Source organism: Pelecanus crispus, chromosome 3 (genome assembly GCF_030463565.1).
Source record: "Pelecanus crispus isolate bPelCri1 chromosome 3, bPelCri1.pri, whole genome shotgun sequence".
Lineage (NCBI taxonomy): Eukaryota > Metazoa > Chordata > Aves > Pelecaniformes > Pelecanidae > Pelecanus > Pelecanus crispus.
The window spans coordinates 93,300,026-93,321,339 of NC_134645.1; the positions used below are offsets into that span (position 1 = coordinate 93,300,026).

A 21,314-nucleotide genomic window follows, 5' to 3' on the forward strand; every position below is an offset into this window, starting at 1 on the left:
TAAGAAAAGAAAAAAATAATGATCTTTTAATTCACCAGTAAGATAAATTTTAAGACATTTATACTGTTAAGTAGCAAGAAAATATATATTTACTTCAGAAATTCAGTCTGAAAGCAAATTCTCAAACTAACAATAAACCCACTGTTCATGATGTAGCATTTAAAGGATTGAAAACATTGAAAGTATGTTTTGACTTTACTATGAATGTAAGTTCATGAAAGTTACAAATGTGATCAGCTAAGGAGAAGTTACCTACATACTAAAAACATTTTTGCTATCGCTACCAAATATCATAAATTATTACAAACAGTACCAATAATCAAAGGTATGTGAACACAACTGCAGTTTTCAAAATCACTGAGGACTCAGGTCAGAAGACCCCTGACACATGAAGAAGAAAATGAAAGAACAATAAAAAAGGTAAGTTTGAGACAAGGGTCTTAAAATATACACCTACAAATCTACTATTAAAAAAAAAAAAATCATCTTTGGGGACACAATGTTATCCATGCTACAGGAAAAAAAAAAAAAATCTTCCTGAAGTACAAAAATGTTTGTAAAAACTATTTTTGCCTTTATCTATCCGGAAGAACTACTGTTTTGCCATTGTCAATTGGTTTCTTTTTTCCCCACAGAAAATGTCTTTTTGTTCAATAACCAGCACACTACCCCACAGTCTTTCTTTGTAAGGCTACTACTCATCCTCCAAGTTTTGATGTTCAGACACTGTCATTCTGCTTTCATGAACAATAGTGGAATCTTTGATAATGCCTTAATGTGAATGTCAGTCTTCTCCCAAGCATCAGTAACAATGCCTTTCAGTTACGTTATACAAGGTGGCATTTTCCACTATCCTAGAACTTACTGTTAACAAGATATAGCAGCTACTGAATCACTGCACAAGCAAAAAACGCGAGCTATGACTTCATAGAATCTTTAAAAACATGTGAAAATACAGAACGGAGACACTCCACTCCCCTCCCCCCCTCACAAAATGTAACTATATATAAACATATTGACAATGCAAGACAGAATAGCTGATGTTAAGGCATACAATTTCTTTCCAAGCATTAATACACACCTTTGCTACCTAAACAGAATTCTATTTTATTCCACCATTTTCTCAAACTGATGAAATTTTAATCTCCAGGGATAGCTAAAGATTAAGAACCATGTGTGACTGTGTGTATACACATATGCACACACCCCTCTATGCATTATATAATAAATAGCTTAATGTCTTGCCCATCCCACCCAACTAGAAACCTCTTGGAGGTTTAGGAGTCAGTATATTTTCACTACACTTACTTTTCAAGATTATCCTTCCTTTTCATTATCATCAGTTCTAGAGACTGACAGTGAGAAAAATTTTGTACTTGCCCCCCCATTCTAACAAAACAGACAATCCTTCTGTTCTGTTGATTTGATTGCTTGGAAGAAAAAGTTTCCTGCAATAAACTGTAACTCAAATTCTTTTCCAATACCACTTAAATTACAGTAGAAAAATTTAACATGAATACATTGAAATAAGCGTTAACACTTCAATTACTGTACATACTGTACATACATGCACAAAACTTTGTTTATTTCAATGAAGAAATAATAAGTTTCAGGTTTTCTAGCACTAAAGTTAGTTCCTAACAAAAGCTTAGGTGATCTGTTTACCTTAAGATACTCAATATTCAGGAGAAGAGTACTACACAAGCACCAGTAACATGAGGGAAAGAAATTGATTGATTCTCGCTATATAACAAAACGATATTATTAAGATAAAATGCAGGAAACCAAAAACATCTCAACTATGCATTTGGAATGGAGTTGTCTAAACTATTGTACCTGTAGAGGAAAAGATCTTTGGCCAAACGCTTGGGCCCAATGATTTTGAAAATGATCTCATACGTTTCAAGTGCCTTCCGATGAACCCCTCCCGGCAAAGCTGGATGAAGACATTGCGCTAAACGCTTGCCTATAGTCAGCTTTTTCGGCACTACCTGGTACTTCGCGTTGTTCTGTAGTACCTGATAAATCAGCACATTAAGAAAAAAAGCACAAAACAAGTTAAACATCAAATGCACGCTTTATAAATGAGTTCCTGAACATGGTCAGTAAGTCACAACACATACCTAGGTTACAAGACAAGAAAAAAAAAATCTTTTAAGATGTACCGTGGAGCTTTTTCTTTGAAATGCCTTTCACTTGTACACTTGCTATAGATGGAATTGCCAAGGCATTTAAAACTTCACTTGCAATGGGCTCCTTACTTACAGCTTGTCCATGTCATTTTACTCTTCCTTTTGAGGACAAAAATTTCTATCTCCATTCGTTAAAATCAATTGCCAGTACTTCAAAAAGGACTATTAAACTGTGGGTGATGATTGTGGGATAACTTTAAGAAACCGTCATAGAACGAGACAACACACAAAACTTTACCCCTGCCTGAAACTATATAATCACTTCAGGACTGAAACACAGAGTTGCATTTACATCTTTAGATTTTTCTTTCCCAGTGTCATAGCCTTCACTTTGGATACAAGTCCAGCAAGAACTGTTACAATAAAAAAAAAAGAAATGGGAGTTCATACAAAGAAATTATGCCATTGGCATTGCCAACTATACTGTCATTCTTGATTTCCCGCAAAGTTTAAAGGGTAGAATGTAAATGCTTCAGACCTGTAATTTTCTGTGCCAAATTCTGCAAAGCTTCACTTTGGTAAAATGTGTATGTGTAAAGGGGATTTTATGACCCTGACTGGGGATCTCTAGAAACACATAGGACTGATTAGAACAAGATTTCTATGGATATCAGGATCTGTATTCATTTGTAAACTGCTTTTAAAGATCATGATGATATTACACATTCAACTTATTAGCTATTAAAATGAATCAGAATAATAACATTCTCTTGTCAAAGAATGATTTGAGCCCCATTTTATAACTCATGCTTCATAAAAATATTGCTGATATTTATACTGGCTACTATTTTTCACACTGTTTCAGTAACACTGAATGACATTAGAAGTAAATGTTAGTAATAAAAAAAGATGTTGCATTTATTTCCACTAGAAATGTAAATAACTTTTCCCTTTACTTACAATTACAAAGGGTTCAACTGTAAATCTTAGAAAGGCATTTGCTTGATTTGTTTGTTCCTTGCACACACCCAACATTTGGCTCAGACTGCTAAAATATCTGCAAGAATATTAGACTGCTAGAACCTTGCACTTCTGTATTTTTACACCAGCACCCTTTGTCAGTTCCTGAATCTTTTCCAAGAGCACCTGCCAGGCATACCTTGTTTAGCTTTCCAAGTGCCGATATTAAATCTGCCCATTCACTGGAATATTCAAAGTTCTTCAGTGCTTTGTCAACAGCTGCTACATAGTTTCTGTACTTGGAATCAGTCAGTAGCTCCAGCTCCTCCGTGTTCATCCTCCCACGGTGTCCCCACTAGATACTAGCTTGCAATTCATGTACAGACATTACCTGTTCAAAATAAAAAATAAAAACCCCATGAAACCATTGTTTCCAGAGACGTATTATTAAAACAATTTTGTATAAAGAGCACTACATTTTCTTCAAAGGCATTACAAAATATCAGTCTGAAATCAGTTTACAGCAAATCCTAAACAAAAGCTAACGTACTGCACACAAATATTTAACACATGTCCAAGAGAGTATATTTGTAATCAAGTCCTGTTGAAAAAAAAAAAAAAACCACCACACCAAACAAAACACCCACAAACCAAACAGAAAACCCTAGAAAATTAATGCCCTGCCCCTCCCAAAAAGCACTGTTTATTCTGAACAATGCAACAAAGGGATTTTTTGTTTTCTTTTTTTCCTCCTCTGGGTCCATCACCAGAAAAACCCACCTTTCCACAAATCAGCCTTTCTGAAAACAGAAGACACCAATCCTTCTGAATCACTTCCAGGCAGAAGACAAGAATGAAGGACACATACAAGAGTCACACACTATTCAAGAGTACTTTCATGCATCAACACTTCCTTTTACAAGACCTGGTATTTTAATTCAGCGATGCAACTCTGTTTTATATTATCATCCTCCATGCACAACAAAAGTATATGTTTACTAGTGTTCTAAAATAAAAGGCTTTTGCAATTTGCTCTACATATTTTCATCACATGGTAGTCTACACCAAGTAATTAAGATATTCTAGTTCCAGAAACACCACCTCATACTTTTACAGGCCATACACTATTTATTTCATGAATTTCAATCACTATTAAAAAGAAATATGTTTTTAAAGCTACTTTGACCCCAAACAATTACAACCCATAATGGGAAATCCTAGTGTAGCAGGTCTGTAAAAGGCAGCTTTTGTGCCTCTTAATTGGGTCTTTTGGGCATTTTCTCTGCTACTTAGCTTCAGGAGAGACTTCACACTCAGCAGATGCTGCTGTCCTCTGTCTTGATTAAAGGAAAATGGCAAGACAATTGTGTACAGAAGCATATGCTGAAGCATGGTAGACCAAAAAAACCAAACAAACCATGGAACAGGTATAAAGAAGCTATATTCACCAGACTGTCTACCAGGTACGATAATAGTCACACGCAAAACAGTGGCTTCAGTGAGCTCTTCCAAAATGACTGGAGAACATGACTCATTGGCTCCTATTCCCAGTGAGAAGCAATATGACAAAATAGCAGGACTGCTTGAAATTAAAAATGCCTACAAAATAATAGAGCAGAAGAATTAGCAGAAATAAAGAGTGACATTCTGATTTCTGGTGGTTCTACAGTTGATGGAGATAATAAAAACACTTGTCTTTAAATTCTGCTCAGGAAAAAGTTTAAGTGTTTTTGGACCAACCGGAAAAGACTAACAATTCAACTTGTATTACTTCATGTAATCATAGAATCATAGAATAGTTTGGGTTGGAAAGGATCTTTAAAGGTTATCTAGTCCTACCCCCCAGTTGTGCAAGATGCATCAAAACCATGGATGCTTTTCTGCCTTTTATCTTACATGATCAATTTTAAATGTTTTATATGGACACATAAAAATATTTATTTGATTTGTACTATATCCATCCCTCCCTTCAAATAGCGTTCTCCCCAAAATGGCTATGAAGCTGCTATTTAATAACTTCATCAACAGTTCTCATAAGGAGTTACCACTGACTGAAAAACATAAAACCCTAGGACTGGTTACCCAGTATTTTCAACAACCTGAAGGCCAACTCCTTCCCATTAGATGATCTTAAAGGTCTTTTCCAACCTAAACAATTCTATGATTCTATGTTCTTGGAATGACCCCAAAACCTACAAACTACGTCACTATTAGTACCATGTTCAGCACCCCAAAAGGTAAAATGATGAAAGCTGTACTCCGACTTCTCCAAAATAAGACAGTAGTAGATCACGCTCGAAATTTCACGATCGTAATCTCGTCAAGTTTATCACAAAGTGCCCTGGCAGATTTTTGCTCCCTCCTTTTTGTTCCTTTAATTAGCAGGTGCTTCTGAAGATAAATTGATAAAACCCAGCTTTAATCCTCCCAAGCTTCATTTTTTTTTTAGTGCTATAAGAAAATTAAAAAAGCATTGCTTCAGTCAGAGACAGTACACCGCCACTCTGGGTGGCGGAGAGGGACCTTCAAGAACCCTCTCACCCCTAACTTTTCATGCGTGGGCACATGTAAGGTGCCAGACAAGCCTCTCTTCTGCCATCATCACATTCATCTTTTCTTCTACAGAACAACCAAAATTCTACATTATTCATTTCTTTATCCTCATTACTATCTTTCTCCTCATATTGCCCGTCTCCTGATTTCTCAGCACTGTAAGGAAAGTTGCAAGAAAGAAAAACAAGGAAGGGACAGACAAGAGGAAGAAAAAGAGCTGGGACAGCAGGAATGAATAAAAAGGCCAAGAATTATAAGCCTTTTGCACTCTTGATTCTGATGGCAGACTAATAATGACAAATTGTCTCCAAGACAGAACAGAAACGCAAACCATTACTTAAAAAACATATTCTGGGTGCCAAATTGATAGATTTCACTATATCCCTGTGGCGTACAGCACTTAGATCTCACTTTTTATTTAAAAAGTATTTCATGTGGTTTCATTCTATAATAACCATCTTCCTTTGGATTAAGTCCAGAAAAAGATCAGGTTTTCTTTGAAAAAGCTGTAGAATGCCAACAGATTTCTCGAAGAGGCAGTTGCACAACCGCCAATATCTGATCTCCAAAAGTAAAATAAAGTATTAACACTAAAAAAGAAGAAAGCATCAACATACAAAAGCAGCACAATTCTCATTTTTCTAGGCACAAAGGATGGAGAAAGAACTTGACGCAGCGAATAATGCTTTCTGCGTGAAGAAAGCATCAGCATCCTTTTTTTACCCAGCCAAAGCATAAATGCAGCCACTTATGGCTGAGTGGAAAACAGGGCTCTGTCCTCCTCAAGTGCTTGAAAGACTTGAAAGCTGAGAGTGGACTGATTCAGGATTATCAAAGGTTAGACAAAACCAGCAGGAACACAGGGTTGAACAGATAGCTTTTTTTGGACTTACTAACTCATCAGAATAGTCTCTTCCTATTTAAAAAAAAAAAAGCTTTAACGACTTTGATGGAATAACCTATACTTTTAGACAAACCTATCGTATACCAGCTGATCCTAATGAACTTACTCTCATCATGTAATTAATATTTACATTTATCCATGTGTTACCAGTGAATGTAATCATTATAAAGCTTTGTATAGAGAAGGAAAAAACATACTCTGTTGTCTTACTACTCTGTGGTTATGGTCTCATTTTTCTTTCTTAAAAAGAAAAGTTTCATATATTTTGAGGTTACAGGGAAAGATTTTCTTGCATATTTTTTCCCACAATTAAGAGTCTCTGTTTTGAACAATGTATCTTCCAAAACATATCAGTAGACATAATAAGCCAGGGATGCAGAGAAGATACTATGTAAATGTTATGTACTATTTTTATAAACCTGGCACTATTTATAATAAGATCATTGAAACTACAGGAATGCCCATTTTTTTTTTAGCTCTCACACATAAAAATATACTTGTCCGGCAAGGTTTACTTTTTGTTTAGCCTGAAGATATTCCAAAACACAGTTTTTAAGCTTTTCTTGTTTCTATCATGTATTCTTACTGATACTTTTCTGTTCTCTTCATCTATAATAAAACTGCAGATTTAACAACATTTAATTTTACAGCATTGATATATCAATACAATGTTAAAGCTTAATAATCTCCTAAGTATCACACCCTTATCCTTTCATGTTTTACTACTTTGAAAAATGAGATAAATAATAAAATTTGATAGATTGAAACCATTGAAAAATAGCAGTTTCTGCCACACCATCAAACCACCCAAAGGACAAACCATTTGTCTTGCCATTCCACAATCACAATTTAGCACAAGGGCCAGCTTTCCCTGGAATATTCTTTATTTATTTCTCTTTTTCAACAAAGGTATGAAGAGAACCATCCTTTGCTTTTGTTGGTTTTTTTTCCCTTTTCGCATACCTAATGAGATGAGACAAGCTTCTCAGATTGAAGGTTCAGCCACTCTCATGAGTCTGGACATAGGTAATCATTGACCTGTTAGATGACCATGCCTCTTTTTAACGGATGATAAAAAGGGAATGGGGGTGTCAGAACAGAAGGCTTATTATCAATGAGGAAGAAACTACCCAAGAAACACCATATACTTTCACACTATTTCAGAAAACCATATTTAAATCACAAGTGATTGCAGAAGTATGTCTTGACACTTACTACCTTCCACTTCACCTTCTCATGGGCATTAAAAAACAGACACCGCACAATTCTGGATATACCTGGATGCCTGTAGAGTCTTCAAGTATGACTTGACAAGGAAAGCAGCTACCTAGGACTGCGGCTCTCCTTTTTCTGGGGGTTGTGTATAGTGTGTTCACAAAGCAGCCTTAAATGCCCCTTGTCAATGAGGCAGTATTGGTTTTCCTCTGAGTCGTGTTAAGATGATGCTGGTACAGCTGTGTTTTCCATGGCAAATGCTGATCCTTCACAACTCATGTGCCTAAAAGCCTTCTGTCTCACATCAACACACACTGTGAGACAATCAAACTATTAACCTGCTTAAGAGGGTCTAAATAGTTTTCACTGAAGCTGAAGAAATTCAACTGAGAACAGCAGCTTCATCAACACTTATTCAATAAAAGCAGCTTTCATCTAGATTCTGTCTCAATTTCATCACAAGGTTGTAAGACTTCCCAACAATTCATAAGCTCTCCAGTATCTGTTGTACCCCAAAGCTCCTCTTCAGGTTTGATTTGCTACTGTTCCACTCCTACATTTTTCAAGCCTCACAGAATTGCTCTATTTGTCTGCTTCACACCAGTCTGCAATACTGAAATGGTCGCTTTCTGATAACAGGTCAAGGGGTTGATCGCTGTGGAGCACAAATCTGAGCACATTGTATCACCAAGAATTCTCAAGATTTGTCCCAAGTACTGTAAGAACCTGAGCTCACAAACTTGCTCCCTTTCAATTCCTCAGAGTTTCAGCTTTGCAATATTTCAAGGCTTTTCTAAAATTGTTTACTGTTTCAAGCGTGGCTATGGAATGTACAGTAAAAGAATAGATAATTAAAAAGCAGATGAGAAAGATTTTAAATTTCACAGTACTCAGCTATTGCTTTTTAAGCTGTGTACAGTGCCCACATACCAAGCTGGTTACTGCAGAAACACATTTTTATTTAAATAGAATTAACACAAACACAGATTTGAACACATGGAAAACAAAAGCCTTGTCATTTGGTAATTTATTATGCTTTGCTTCCCCTCAGAAGCATTTAAAACCATGAATATCAAAATAAATACTGCAAATCCCAGGCTAGCCTCTTAAGATAAAAATAAAATGTTGGATATACATATATTCTTCTATCACCAAAGATAAAGATTTTCCAATTCCAGCTAATTACTCTATTTCTAAATTGACTTTCTACACAGTTGTCTTATTTCAGAATTTTTCAAAGAGGCATCTCTAACATCTTGTGAAGAATAAGAACCGTTTGAGCTTGTTATTTGGACCAATTACTATTCAGTACAGTAATGAAAGATGCAAAAAACCCCATATTACCCAAACACACAAAACAAAAAAAAACCCTCAAAATGCATAATTAACTATAATTAGCCATGATCTCATTAGTATCTTGCAACAGTACAGAGCGCTTAATAGGATTTAATATTGTGATTAATAACTCCTAGTACACTTTTCTACCCAGTGAAAATTCACAAGTGGAAACAGCTTATTAAATTTTTCCACAGAAAAAACAACACTGCTTTAGGTGTTCAAATTCCTTTCCATGACAAAACTAAATTAAATCAGCCTAACAATCTGTGCATTACCCATCCTGGCAACTTCTAAATCGACACGAGATGTTTTCCTAAGACTGATTTTCATTCAAACAAGAATTAAATGAAAGAAAACCTACAGCTTGTACTACAGAAGTTAGATTAGGTACCCAACTGGATGCATTCCCTCCTGGCTTTAGAATCCACAAAACTTGTTTATTATTACACAAAAACAAAATCGTGAGTAGAAAGAAACTAAATACACTTTTTCTTCTTTTGCATATGCAGGAAGTCACAGAAGACAGATGACTGGAATAAAACTAGAAGTCTACCACTGAGCATAGTCTGATGGGCATACATAAGGTATGTAAAATGTTCTTTCTGCTACTGCTGTTTTATGGTATTCTAAAGCCTGACTTACATCAGACATGAGTTCATAAAATGGAACAAGTAACAAGCTTAACAATTTATATGGAACATACAACAAGCCTTCTCAGTAATCAACTTCTCTATTCACTGTTTAAAAAACCAGATTTATAATTATGAACAATATCTAAGTGAATGTATTTGCTTCAGAACATAATTTTTCAGAAGTACAAAAGTATCAAATTTATGTCTATCTGTATATCGGAGGGGAGAAAAAAGCAACCAAAGGTTTCTCACTCTCATTGGTAAATATATCTCTCTTCCAATCACCTCCTAAAAACAGAGTTTAGGGTGACATTTTAATCCCTCTACTCACCTCTATTTTATTACAGCTTTTCAATATATAATAGGTGAACTACAAAACAGTTTGATATACTAGACTGAAATTTTTATTTTGATTCCAGACCCACCAACAAAACGCTCCTTTTCTTCCAGCCCTTGTGTGCTGTGCCTGCATACTTCTCAGGACTGTCTTACTGTTTGTGGCAAAGTACAGGGAAAAAAGCAGCTCTGTTCATTTCAGGGATCTCCAAGCACTGTTGTAATAAAGCAGTAACAGGTTTCCTCTGTTAAAATAATCTTTGACTTAATGCCAAATAATTACTTTAACCACATCTAACAGTTAAAAAGTAATTAAAAAAAATCTGAATAAAGCAAACTAAATACATATTAGCCAATGAAAGCATTGTAGTGGCATACAAGATGCTCGAGTGACAATGTGATACTCAGTTGGAACGGAAGGATACAGGCTCTTTAGGAAGGACAGGCAGGGGAGACAAGGAGGGGGTGTCACCCTCTATGTCAATGAGCAGCTGGAGTTCATGGAGCTGCACCTGGAGATCGATGAGGAGCTGACCAAGAGCTTATGGGTCAGGATTAGAGAGAGGGCAGGGACAGTGGCATTATAGTGGGGGTCTGTTACAGGCCACCCGACCAAGACGACCAAGCAGATGAGGCCCTCTATAGGCAGACAGGAGCAGCCTCATGGTCACAAGCTCTGGTCCTCATGGAGGACTTCAACCACACCAATATCTGTTGGAGAGACAACACAGCAGGGCATAAGCCATCCAGGAGGTTCCTGGAATGCATTGATGATAACTTCCTTCTCCAATGAGGAGAGATGCTATGCTGGACCTTGTTCTCACCAACAAGGAGGGGCTGGTGGGGAATGTGAAACTCAAGGGCAGCCTTAGCTGCAGTGACCAAGAAATGGTGGAGTTCAAGATCCTTAGGGCACCAAGGAGGGCGCACAGCAAGCTAACTACCCTGGACTTCAGGAGAGCAGACTTTGGTCTCTTCAGGGATCTGCTTGGTAGAGTACCATAGGATAAAGCCCTGCAGGAAAGAGGGGCCCAAGAAAGCTGGTTAATATTCAAGGATCACCTCCTCCAAGCTCAGGAATGATGCATCCCAACAAAGAGGAAGTCAGACAAAAACACCAGGAGGCCTGCATGGATGAACAAGGAGCTCCTGGACAAACTCAAACACAAAAAGGAAGTCTACAGAGGGTGGAAGCAAGGACAGGTGGCCTGGGAGAAATACAGAGAAATTGTCCAAGCAGCCAGGGATCAGGTTAGGAAAGAGTCTGTAGCTAAAGCCCTGCTAGAATTAAATCCAGCCAGTGACATCAAGGGCAACAAGAAAAGCTTCTATAGGTACGTCAGTGATAAAAGGAACACTAGGGAAAACATGGGCCCTCTCCAGAAGGAAACAGGAGACCTGGTTACCTGGGATATGGAGAAGGCTGAGGTACTCAATGACTTTTGTGCCTCAATCTTCACTAGCAAGTGCTCAAGCCACACTGCCCAAGTCGCAGAAGGCAAAGGCAGGGACTGGAAGAATGAAGAACTGCCCACTGTGGGACAAGATCAGGTTCGAGATCATCTAAGGTGCACAAGTCCATGGGACCTGATGAGATACATCTGTGTGTCCTGAGGGAACTGGCAGATGAAGCTGCTAAGCCACTATCCATCATGTTTGAGAAGTTGTGGCAGTCCGGAGAAGTTCCCACTGACTGGAAAAGGGAAAACATAACCCCCATTTTTAAAAAGGGAAAAAAGGAAGACCTGGGGAACTACAGGCCAGTCAGTCTCACCTCTGTGTCTGGCAAGATCATGGATCAGATCCTTCTGGAAACTATGCTAAGGCACATGGAAAATAAGGAGGTGATTGCTGACAGCCAACATGGCTTCACTAAGGGCAAGTCATGCCTGACAAATTTGGTGGCTGCCTACAATGGGGTTACAGCATTGGTGGATAAGGGAAGAGCAACTGATGTCATCGACCCGGAGTTGTGCAAAGCATTTGACACTGTCCCACATGACATCCTTATCTCTAAATTGGAGAGACATGGATTTGATGGATGGACCACTCAGTGGATAAGGAATTGGCTGGATGGTCAGAATCAAGAGTTGCGGTCAATGGCTGAATGTCCAAGTGGAGACCAATGACGAGTGGTGTTCCTCAGGGGTCAGTATTGAGACTGGTGCCGTTTAACATCTTTGTCAGCAACATGGACAGTGGGATTGAGCACACCCTCAGCAAGTTTGCTGAGGACACCAAGCTGTGTGGTGCAGTCAACACGCTGGAGGGAAGGGATGCCATCCAGAGGGACCTTGACAGGCTACAAAGGCGGGCCCATGCGAAATTCATGAAGTTCAACAAGGCCAAGTGCAAGGTCCTGCACAAATACAGGCTGCGCAGAGAATGGATTGAGAGCAGCCCTGAGGAGAAGGACTTGGGGGTGTTGGTTGATGAGAAGCTCAACATGACAGCCTCAACATCCCTGAGGAGAAGGACTTGTGGGTGTTGGTCGATAAGAAGCTCAACATGACCTGGTAATGTGCGCTTGCAGCCCAGAAAGCCAGACATATCCTGGGCTTCATCAAAAGTAGCATGGCCAGCAGGTCAAGGGAAGTGATTCTGCCCCTCCACTCTGCTCTGTGAGACCCCAGCCAGAGTACTGTGTCCAGTTCTGGGGTCCCCAACATAAGAAGGTCATGGACCTGTTGGTGCAAGTCCAGAGGAGGACCACGAAGATGATCCAAGGGCTGGAGCACCTCACCTATAAGGACAGGCTGAGAGAGTCAGGGTTGTTCAGCCTGGAGAAGAGAAGGCTCCAAAAGACTTTATAGCAGCTTTCCAGTACCTGAAGGGGGCCTACAAGAAAGCTGGAGAGGGACTTTTTACAACGGCCTGTAGTGATAGGACAAGGGGTAATGGCTTTAAACTGAAAGAGGGGAGATTTAGATTAGACATAAGGAAGAAATTCTTCACTATGAGGGTGGTGATGCACAACTGGGAACAGGTTGCCCAGAGAAGCTGTAGATGCCCCATCCCTGGCAGTGTTCAAGGCCAGGCTGGATGGGGCTTTGAGCAACCTGATCTAGTGAAAGATGTCCCTGCCCACCACAGGGGGGTTGGAACCAGATCATCATTAACGTCCCTTCCAATGGAAACCATTCAACAGACATCATGTTTTCTAGAGTTGAGTCCTCTTGCACTACACAAATGCTGGAATCTTACTTACACTAAAGTTTCTACTTTTAAAATATCATATCCTTCTTGAGATCAAATCAAACATTCAGATTTCACAGATCTGAACTTATGTCACTCAGTAAGTGAAAGATGATAATTTGCATCTTTTTTGTTATAACTCAGGTCAACTATTAACTGAAAATATTTTTTCTTCCTAAAACAATATTTTCCCATGTTTTTTCCTTTCTAGCAACAAATGATTCCTGAGTTATCTATCCACTATATCATAACTTAATCAGCATGCATTTTACATCTAAAATCAACAAAATTCCAGATATCCACGCTTCTTAAATTATGCAACATATCTAACGTCTTATTAAAAAACAGACAGCAATTTAAGTCAGAATAACACAACATAGAGAAAAATGGGGAAATGCTTCCTTGAATTTGTGGTTATTCTTCAATGCTCACTTACAGTGGTCAACAAAGGGAAGAAGATGACAAGAAAATTACTTGTATTTGAACAATCAATACAAACAATCAATCTAGCCTAGATCTAGAACCGGTCACTGTTTCCTCTCTTATTCAATTACACATTTGAAGGAAAGAAAAACAAAAAAGCCACCTAGACTTTAACCCACACTCTTTTGACATGTTTGCAAGAGGTTTCTTCCTTAAACTTCATTTCATCTCAGCTCACAGAGTTACCATCTTTATATCCAATTTAAATTATAGCAGCAATGCATCCATCAAAGAAATGTAAACAATCTGGGTAAAGGCATTTTTTTAATAATCTTCATTGCAGTTTCCAGGCTGACATCCCAGTAATCCCAAACACAGAATATAACATTTAAGTTTGTTTGGGTTTCTTTTTTTTTTTTTTAATATATGAAATGTAAGCTCCTGGAGTCAACCAGTCACTTTGACAATGCCAAGCCAAACAGAAACACAAAATCCCTACTCAGAAATTAAGTATTGTACTAACACTGTATAGAGTGTATCACCCACTGTTCCCTGGACCAAAACAAACTGTTGCCATGATGAAAAAGGTTGGCTTGCACCCTGGGTTGGTAGGGCCTTTTTCAGCAATCCAAAATCAAACCTGCAACATCACGCAGCTAGCTGTTTCCCCACTTTCGTAAAAAGATCCTGAAACAGCATATTAGAAATAAGCCTGTTTGGATTACTCTTAACAGAATATGGAAGGTGTTTATCTAACATAGCTAAATTCATGGTAACCACACAAGTTTGGTGGGCTGGCAAAATCATTAGTAAAGAGAAAATGAGCACGTTCTGGAGTGAGTGCAACTGCACCCTCCCTGCTGCTCCCATACCACCTGTCAGCACTGTGAGCTTTGTGCTTCTCCTGTCCCACAGTGGAACCGCCCAGCTCTCACACACACCAACCACCAACTAGGCTTTGGGGCTACTGCCCTCTCTGTTGAGCAAGGACTGATAAGTACATGATTTCAAATAGTTACCTTCTCTCCAGGTGTCTGAGCACAGTAACAAGACAAGCTTTCTAAAATAAACTGCAATTTATTTTCACCTTTACATGTTTCAGCCTCATGCCTTCAAATGGTCACTAGACCCTCTCTGAAAAGAATTCCTTTTTAACTAGCTAGCTCTCCTCTTCTGATCTTTTCCAAGCATTTACTGATGGAAGACTTATTCTTTCTTGCTTATTTTTCACTCTCGGCAAACCAGTAGATCCAATTAATATAGTAATACAGTTAAAATAAAGAAATAAAAAAAACCAAACAAAAAGCCATAGCAAACACAACAATGAAAACCAGCTCAAACCAGTATGACTACGTTTAAACCTAGATTCATACTACACTTTGTTTTAAAGGAGAGTTTGCCAACTTCTGGATACTTTTCAGCTTCGTAGACAAAAAAAAGGACGTACAGGACTTCCGTTGTCTTACATTATGCTTGCAGCACTCTCTTCTACTGAGAGAGAAGCCTTGCTTCCAGGGTAACGCTGTGCCTTCACATTGTGACATCGCTTTAAAAATTCCAATACATGGTTTAACACAGAACCTAGCAACTTTAAAAAAAAGAAAAAAAGGTGGCCTGATAATTTATTTGTTTATTCTTTGCTCTCAATAACATTCAAATTGAAGATTCAGACAAACCTTTTATCCATACTGTGCTGGTTTTGGCTGGGGTAGGGTTAATTTTCTTCACAGTAGCTAGTAAAGGGCTATGTTTTGGATTTGTGCTGGAAACAGTGTTGATAACACACTGATGTTTTAGTTGCTGCTAAGCAGTGCTTACACTAGTCAAGGACTTTTCAGCTTCTTGTGCCCTGCCAGTGAGAAACTGGGAGGGGACAGAGCCAGGACAGCTGAACCAAACTGGTCAAAGCGATACAGAATCATAGAATCGTTTAGGTTGGAAAAGACCTTTAAGATCATCAAGTCCAACCATACCATATGATGTCATGCTCAGTATATAAACCAGGGGGGGGAGTTGGCTGGGGGGATGAGCAAGTGGCTGTGTGGAGCTTAGTTGCTGGCTGGGGTTAGACCACAACACATACCCACTGTTCTAATAATATGTAGCTTCAGGCAAGTTTAACATTCTGTCTCCAAACAACCCTGATATTTATTTTCATAAAAACATGTCAGAAGTTCTTATACCCTTATCATTACTTTACTCGGGTGTTGTGGTTTAAGCCAGTAGGCAGCTAAACACCACACAGCCGTTCACTCACTTCCCTGCCTCCCTAGTGGGATGGGGGAGAGAACTGGAGGGAGAAAGTAAAATTTGTGGGTTGAGATAAAGACAGTTTAATAGGACAGAAAAGGAAGGGAAAACAACAACAACAACAATAAAGGTATATACAAAATAAGTGATGCACAATGCAATTGCTTACCACCCACTGACCCGTGCCCAGCTAGTTCTTGAGGGTTCTTTGCCCCCCAACCAATCCCCCCAGTTTATATACGAGCATGATGTCATATGGCATGGAATATCTCTTTGGTCAGTTTGGGTCAGCTGTCCTGGCTGTGCCCCCTCCCAGCTTCTTGTGCACCTGGCAGGGCACGGAAAGCTAACAAGTCCTTGACCAGTGTAAGCAGTACTTAGCAACAACTGAAACATCAGTGTGTTATCAAGATTATTCTCACACTAAATCCAAAACACAGCACTATGCCAGCTACTAGGAAGAAAATTAACTCTATCCCAGCCAAAACCAGGACATCAGGTAACCTTTTAATACAATGCATTTCGGCAAGACTTTGTCCAAATTCCTTTTTTGTTATCCTCTGAGGTCCTAAGATATTACTAATTCATTCATTTCAAATTTCAACTCATTTCTATCATTTTATTCAGATTTTAATTCTGAAATAGTGTCATATGCCATATGTATACCTACACATTATCTAGATTGTGGTTATATGTTGCAACGCATCTGATTTCACATATTCTGCAGATGGATTTCAAAGGAATTTGTAAAGTAGAATCCTGTTCTGACTGTTCTGAAAATGGTGGCTGGACCAAAACTTGTTTGCTCTCCTTATCCTCAAAAGTAAGCCAGAAAAGAAGTAAATATAATGTTAAATTCCCTTTGATTTTTACAAATTATACTAGAAACCAAATTAGACAAAGCACCATTCCTTGGCTTTACAAAATTTTTTATGCTTATATTGAAGTACAAGTTTCTGATAAAAATAGGGATGTGTTGACTAGTGAAATCATTTACTGAGTCTCTTTGGTGCTTTCTTCTCATTCCTTGTTCCAGTTATTAGGGAAAAATGTTTGATCCTGCAGCGTTTCTTCTCCCCAAGCTCTTGGAGGGAAACAGATCACTTACTGTTTCTATTTATCATTCAACTTCTTTTCAGCTACAAGTCAGGGCAACATGATTATTAATCTGAAAGATAATTTATATGCATACAAATAAATTATTTCCATTTTTCTATTTCATGCTTTAGCAGGTATCATTTAGTTTAATCTGTTTTCTATCTCCTGTTTTTCTCAACAATTTTCAAAACTTTTTTTTTTTTACAACATACTTCATATCTCTTCTTGGTTCTCTTCTACACAATGCATATTTAATATAATATAGCTCCACCAAAGCAAAAAAGAAAAAGCAGCAGCATAGTAATAAGCATTTTCAGTCAGCCCAGCCCAAGCAGTCATTCCCAGCTAAGTGAGAAGACACTAAATGTGGAGAGCAGTAACTCTGGTCAAGAGAACTAAGCCAGCGATGAACACATGGAACCCTCCTCCCCTTACACAAATAAAGAACAATGGCAGAAGAATGCAGGCTGAGCCTACGTACACCAAACAGACGGCATTCTTACCCGCGTAGCTTGCTGTGCATGCAATGAGCATTTCTAGTGGTCAGTGTAGCATACCAGTATTTTTACACAAGAAAAGCACTACCAGTATAAACATGGCCTAACTTGTGAGCATAACCACCCACTGGAATGCACAGCCACTCCACTAATGGAAGACATAGGATAACTTGTCTTTGCAAGATGCTGTTTAAACAGCTACTGTCACAGGTGCTACCAACAGGTTGGGAAAGTAAGACATTCAATAAGTTAGAAATGCAGTCTCTCCTTCCCCATTTCTCATTTACAGGCTGCTTAGTTTCCAAAAGTGCCTGTTCTCATTTCAATTAAAACAAAACCAGGAATTACACTGTTGACGTTCCACCTGTTTCCAAAATGACATTCCTCCACATGGCATACATACATGTTATATTAAAAATGACTGTACATTTTGGATAATCACAATATTTAGACATCACACTATTATTAGACCTGCAAAAAGTCTACCGTATTTCAGCCTGGTTTTGAAAGGTTACCAATATTTCAAATAAAAAAAGAAGTAAATCTTACAGCCAGACCAGCATAAGTATTTCACACAGACAGACCAAGGCTTGGCAACAAAATGAAAGACTATGGTCTTCAACCTTATATTATGCCCCCTTATTTCCTGCAAGCATCTAGCTGATTACTATTTGGATAGACACTTCCCACCCCTACAGTTAGAATTCAGGCATCACATTATGCAGTTAACCTGAGAACCATAACACATTCACTATTACTGCATATAGAAAGAAGATCCAGGAGTGCAAGGGTTCTTGCTAATCAGCAACGAAAACACAAGGGTTGAGTCACACAGACGCAGCTTATCAAAACCTGCAGCATATTTGAGGATACTTAAATAAATTATTTGGGCTTTTCTGGTTGTTACTATAGGTATGCAAATGTTATTTCTGAAAAACATTTAACACCAGAAGCTGTCACATATTTATGCTTTTCAAGTGGGCATCACAAGAATTAAGGCCACCCCTGCATCAACAGATGAAATTTAACCCTGCACTACACAAACTACGGACAGCCACATAGCCCACGTATCCTTCCGAACACGACAGGCGACAACTCCAGCAGCCGAGCCAGCCAGCCAGGAATCTGACCCAAAAGAGGCCCACAGCCCTTATACGCTCAAGGTCAAAGCAGGACGGCTCTGGCAGCCCAAGGCCGAGCTCGTCCCCAGACGGGCAGAGGTCCCCTGGGGAAGCCCCTCCACCAAGGGCGAAACCAGGCCCCGCCAGCGGCGCCCGCGGCAGGTGCCGGGGTGGGGAGCGGGGGGAGAGGCTCTGCAGCCTCGAAACCCACCCGGGCCCGCTTTGCTCTACGGGGGACAGCAGCGGGGGGCGGAGGGCAGCCCGCGGAGCGGCAGCAGGGCCAGCCAGGTGCCACAGGTTAACTGGTGCAGAGCAATTAAGAGGCTAACGGCTCTCCCCAGGCTCCTCGGCACCTGCCCCCCGCCTCCAGGCCAGCTCGGGCCCGGCCCGAGCCTCGCCCTCCCCGACGGTGCCTGCGGCCCTGCCCGGGGAGGGGAGAGGAGGCGAGGAGGGGGCCGGCTCGGCTCCAGGGGCGGACCCCGCTCGGCTCCGGCGCCCTCCTCAACACAGGCGCGGCGACGGCGAGGGAGGGAGGGAGGGAGGAAGGGAGCGGCCGCCGCCAGGCCCCGCAGCCTACCCGGGCCGGGAGGAGGGGGGGCAGGAGGAGGAGGAGGAGGGAGAGGAGGGGGCGCCGGGGCGAGCGGCGTTACCTGAGCGACCCGAGCCGGAAGAGCCCGACCGCCACCGGCACCCCCGCGCCGCCCTGACAGCTCCCGGCGTGCACCGCGCCGCCCCCACCGCGCCGCCGCACCGCGCCCCCTGGCGGGCCGCGGACGGAAAGGCGGGCGGGGCGGGGGGGGGGGGGGAGGGACGGAGCGAGCCGCTCCCCCCCCCCCATTTTGGTGCTTGGTAGGTATGTATAGAACCGATCATAGAATCGTTTAGGTTGGAAAAGACCTTTAAGATCATCCAGTCCAACCATTAACCTACACTACCAAGTCCACACTAAACCAATTAAGGGGAGAATAATAATTAATTTCAAGTTTCCTGGCTTGGTGGCTGGTTTATTTTTTAATGAGTAAAACTAAATCATTAAGGTCGGAAAGGACCTCTAAGATTATCAGTCCAACCATCAACCCAACACCACCATGCCCACTAAACCATGTCCCAAAGTGCCACGTCTACACGTTTTTTTCAACGCCTCCAGGGATGGTGACTCCACCACCTCTCTGGGCAGCCTGTTCCAATGCCTGACCACTCCTTCCGTGAAGAAATTTTTCCTAATATCCAATTTAAACCTCCCCTGACGCAGCTTGAGGCCATTTCCTCTTGTCCTATCACTAGTTACTTTTAAGTATGTATACTTACTTTGCCTAATCTTTACATAGTTCACCAACTATAGTGCAGGTAAAAACAGAAGGCAGCTGGGACTTCATAAAGTCTCATCAATTGTATTAGTAGTAGCTGTATTTAGAATTCTCTAAAATTTATTGTGATTAATATTCTTGAGTCCTTATTACACAGAGGGGTGCATGGGGTGCCCACATGGACAATGTTGCAAGGAATTTTTTACTGCAAGAGCAAGTGAAGAGTACAGTTCTTAGGCTGCAACCTGTTCGTTTCAAAGTCGTCATTATGGCTCTCAAATTTAAGCAGGCTTCATAATAGCAAACAGTTATTATGATTATAAATGACTAAAGTAACTGAAAAAAAAAAAAAGCACGTTCAGCTTATAAAATAAATCTTTTAGACTTTGTGTGAAGGTAGGTAAATATTTCTGAAATACTGCCAGGGGAAAATCTCATAATATTTATAAATCTTCTACTTGGTGATTTATGTTATCAGCCAACATATTATGAAGTCTGATTTTATTCTTCAGACTTGGGATAATAATAAAGAGGAAATGCAATTCCTTTTCTCCTTAAACTATTCCAGGGTTCAGTAGGTGAGAAACAGTTACTTTTTGGAAAGCTTGACAATTCCCCCTGTTTTTCTGAGACATTGAGTGTGACTCTATAGGTCATCTATTTCCAATTAAAATGGTGCATTTATGTTTATTTTTTCTTTGAAGATACAAATGTGTTTGAGATTTAATTCTTAACTAGGTTGGTGGTCCTTTTGGAGCTATTTAGAGGTGGTGATCTTCACAGAGGTGGTGGGACTTTCAACAACTACCTGCGTGCCTTCACATGCTCCTGCGCTGCAAAGCAGTTAGATTTCTAAGCTTCCCTTTTGCTGAATTTAGTAGTAGCAGTTACAACCCAGAGCTCTCAAACAGTTCTCTGAAATTGTCTCATCAACTTTTTGTGCAGTGGCAATCAAAAAAAACCCACAAAACATTGTACGTTATCGGGAAGAATATTGAGAACAAGATAGAAGGAGTCATTTGGCCTCTATATAAAATGCTGGTGCAGCCTCAGATTGATTACTGCATCAGTTTGTGTCTTCACGGCTCAGGAAGGATGTAGAGGAGTTGGGGAAGGCACAGAGGAGGGATGGAGCCGCTGCCTTACAGCAAGAGCAATAATGGCTGGGACTGTTCGATATGGAGAGAGAAGGCAGGGGAGATGATTGATCAAGACTGACAAAATCAAGAAAGGTAGAAAGTTGTTGTTAGCCAGATCCCACAGTATGAGAATGAGGAGGCACCTCACAAAAACAGTGGAAAATCATTTCTGAGACATGCAAAGAAAATGCTTTTCCACAAAGCAGATTGTGAA

General features: G+C 40.0%; 1 protein-coding gene across 3 annotated transcripts in view; it reads right to left on the reverse strand.

Annotated features, from left to right (window-relative positions):
- DOP1A (DOP1 leucine zipper like protein A) overlaps positions 1-19,338 on the reverse strand; it is a 70,982-nt gene extending 51,644 nt beyond the window's left edge. For all 3 annotated transcript variants that reach the window (XM_075706661.1, XM_075706662.1, XM_075706658.1), the window contains exons 1-3: positions 19,305-19,338; positions 3,292-3,483; positions 1,837-2,018 (exon numbers count right to left, since the gene is read on the reverse strand). In XM_075706661.1, coding sequence (XP_075562776.1) covers positions 1,837-2,018; positions 3,292-3,429 — 320 coding nt within the window. In that variant the 5' untranslated portion in view covers positions 3,430-3,483; positions 19,305-19,338. The remainder of the gene's footprint in view (positions 1-1,836; positions 2,019-3,291; positions 3,484-19,304) is intronic.
- Positions 19,339-21,314: the final 1,976 nt, after the last annotated feature.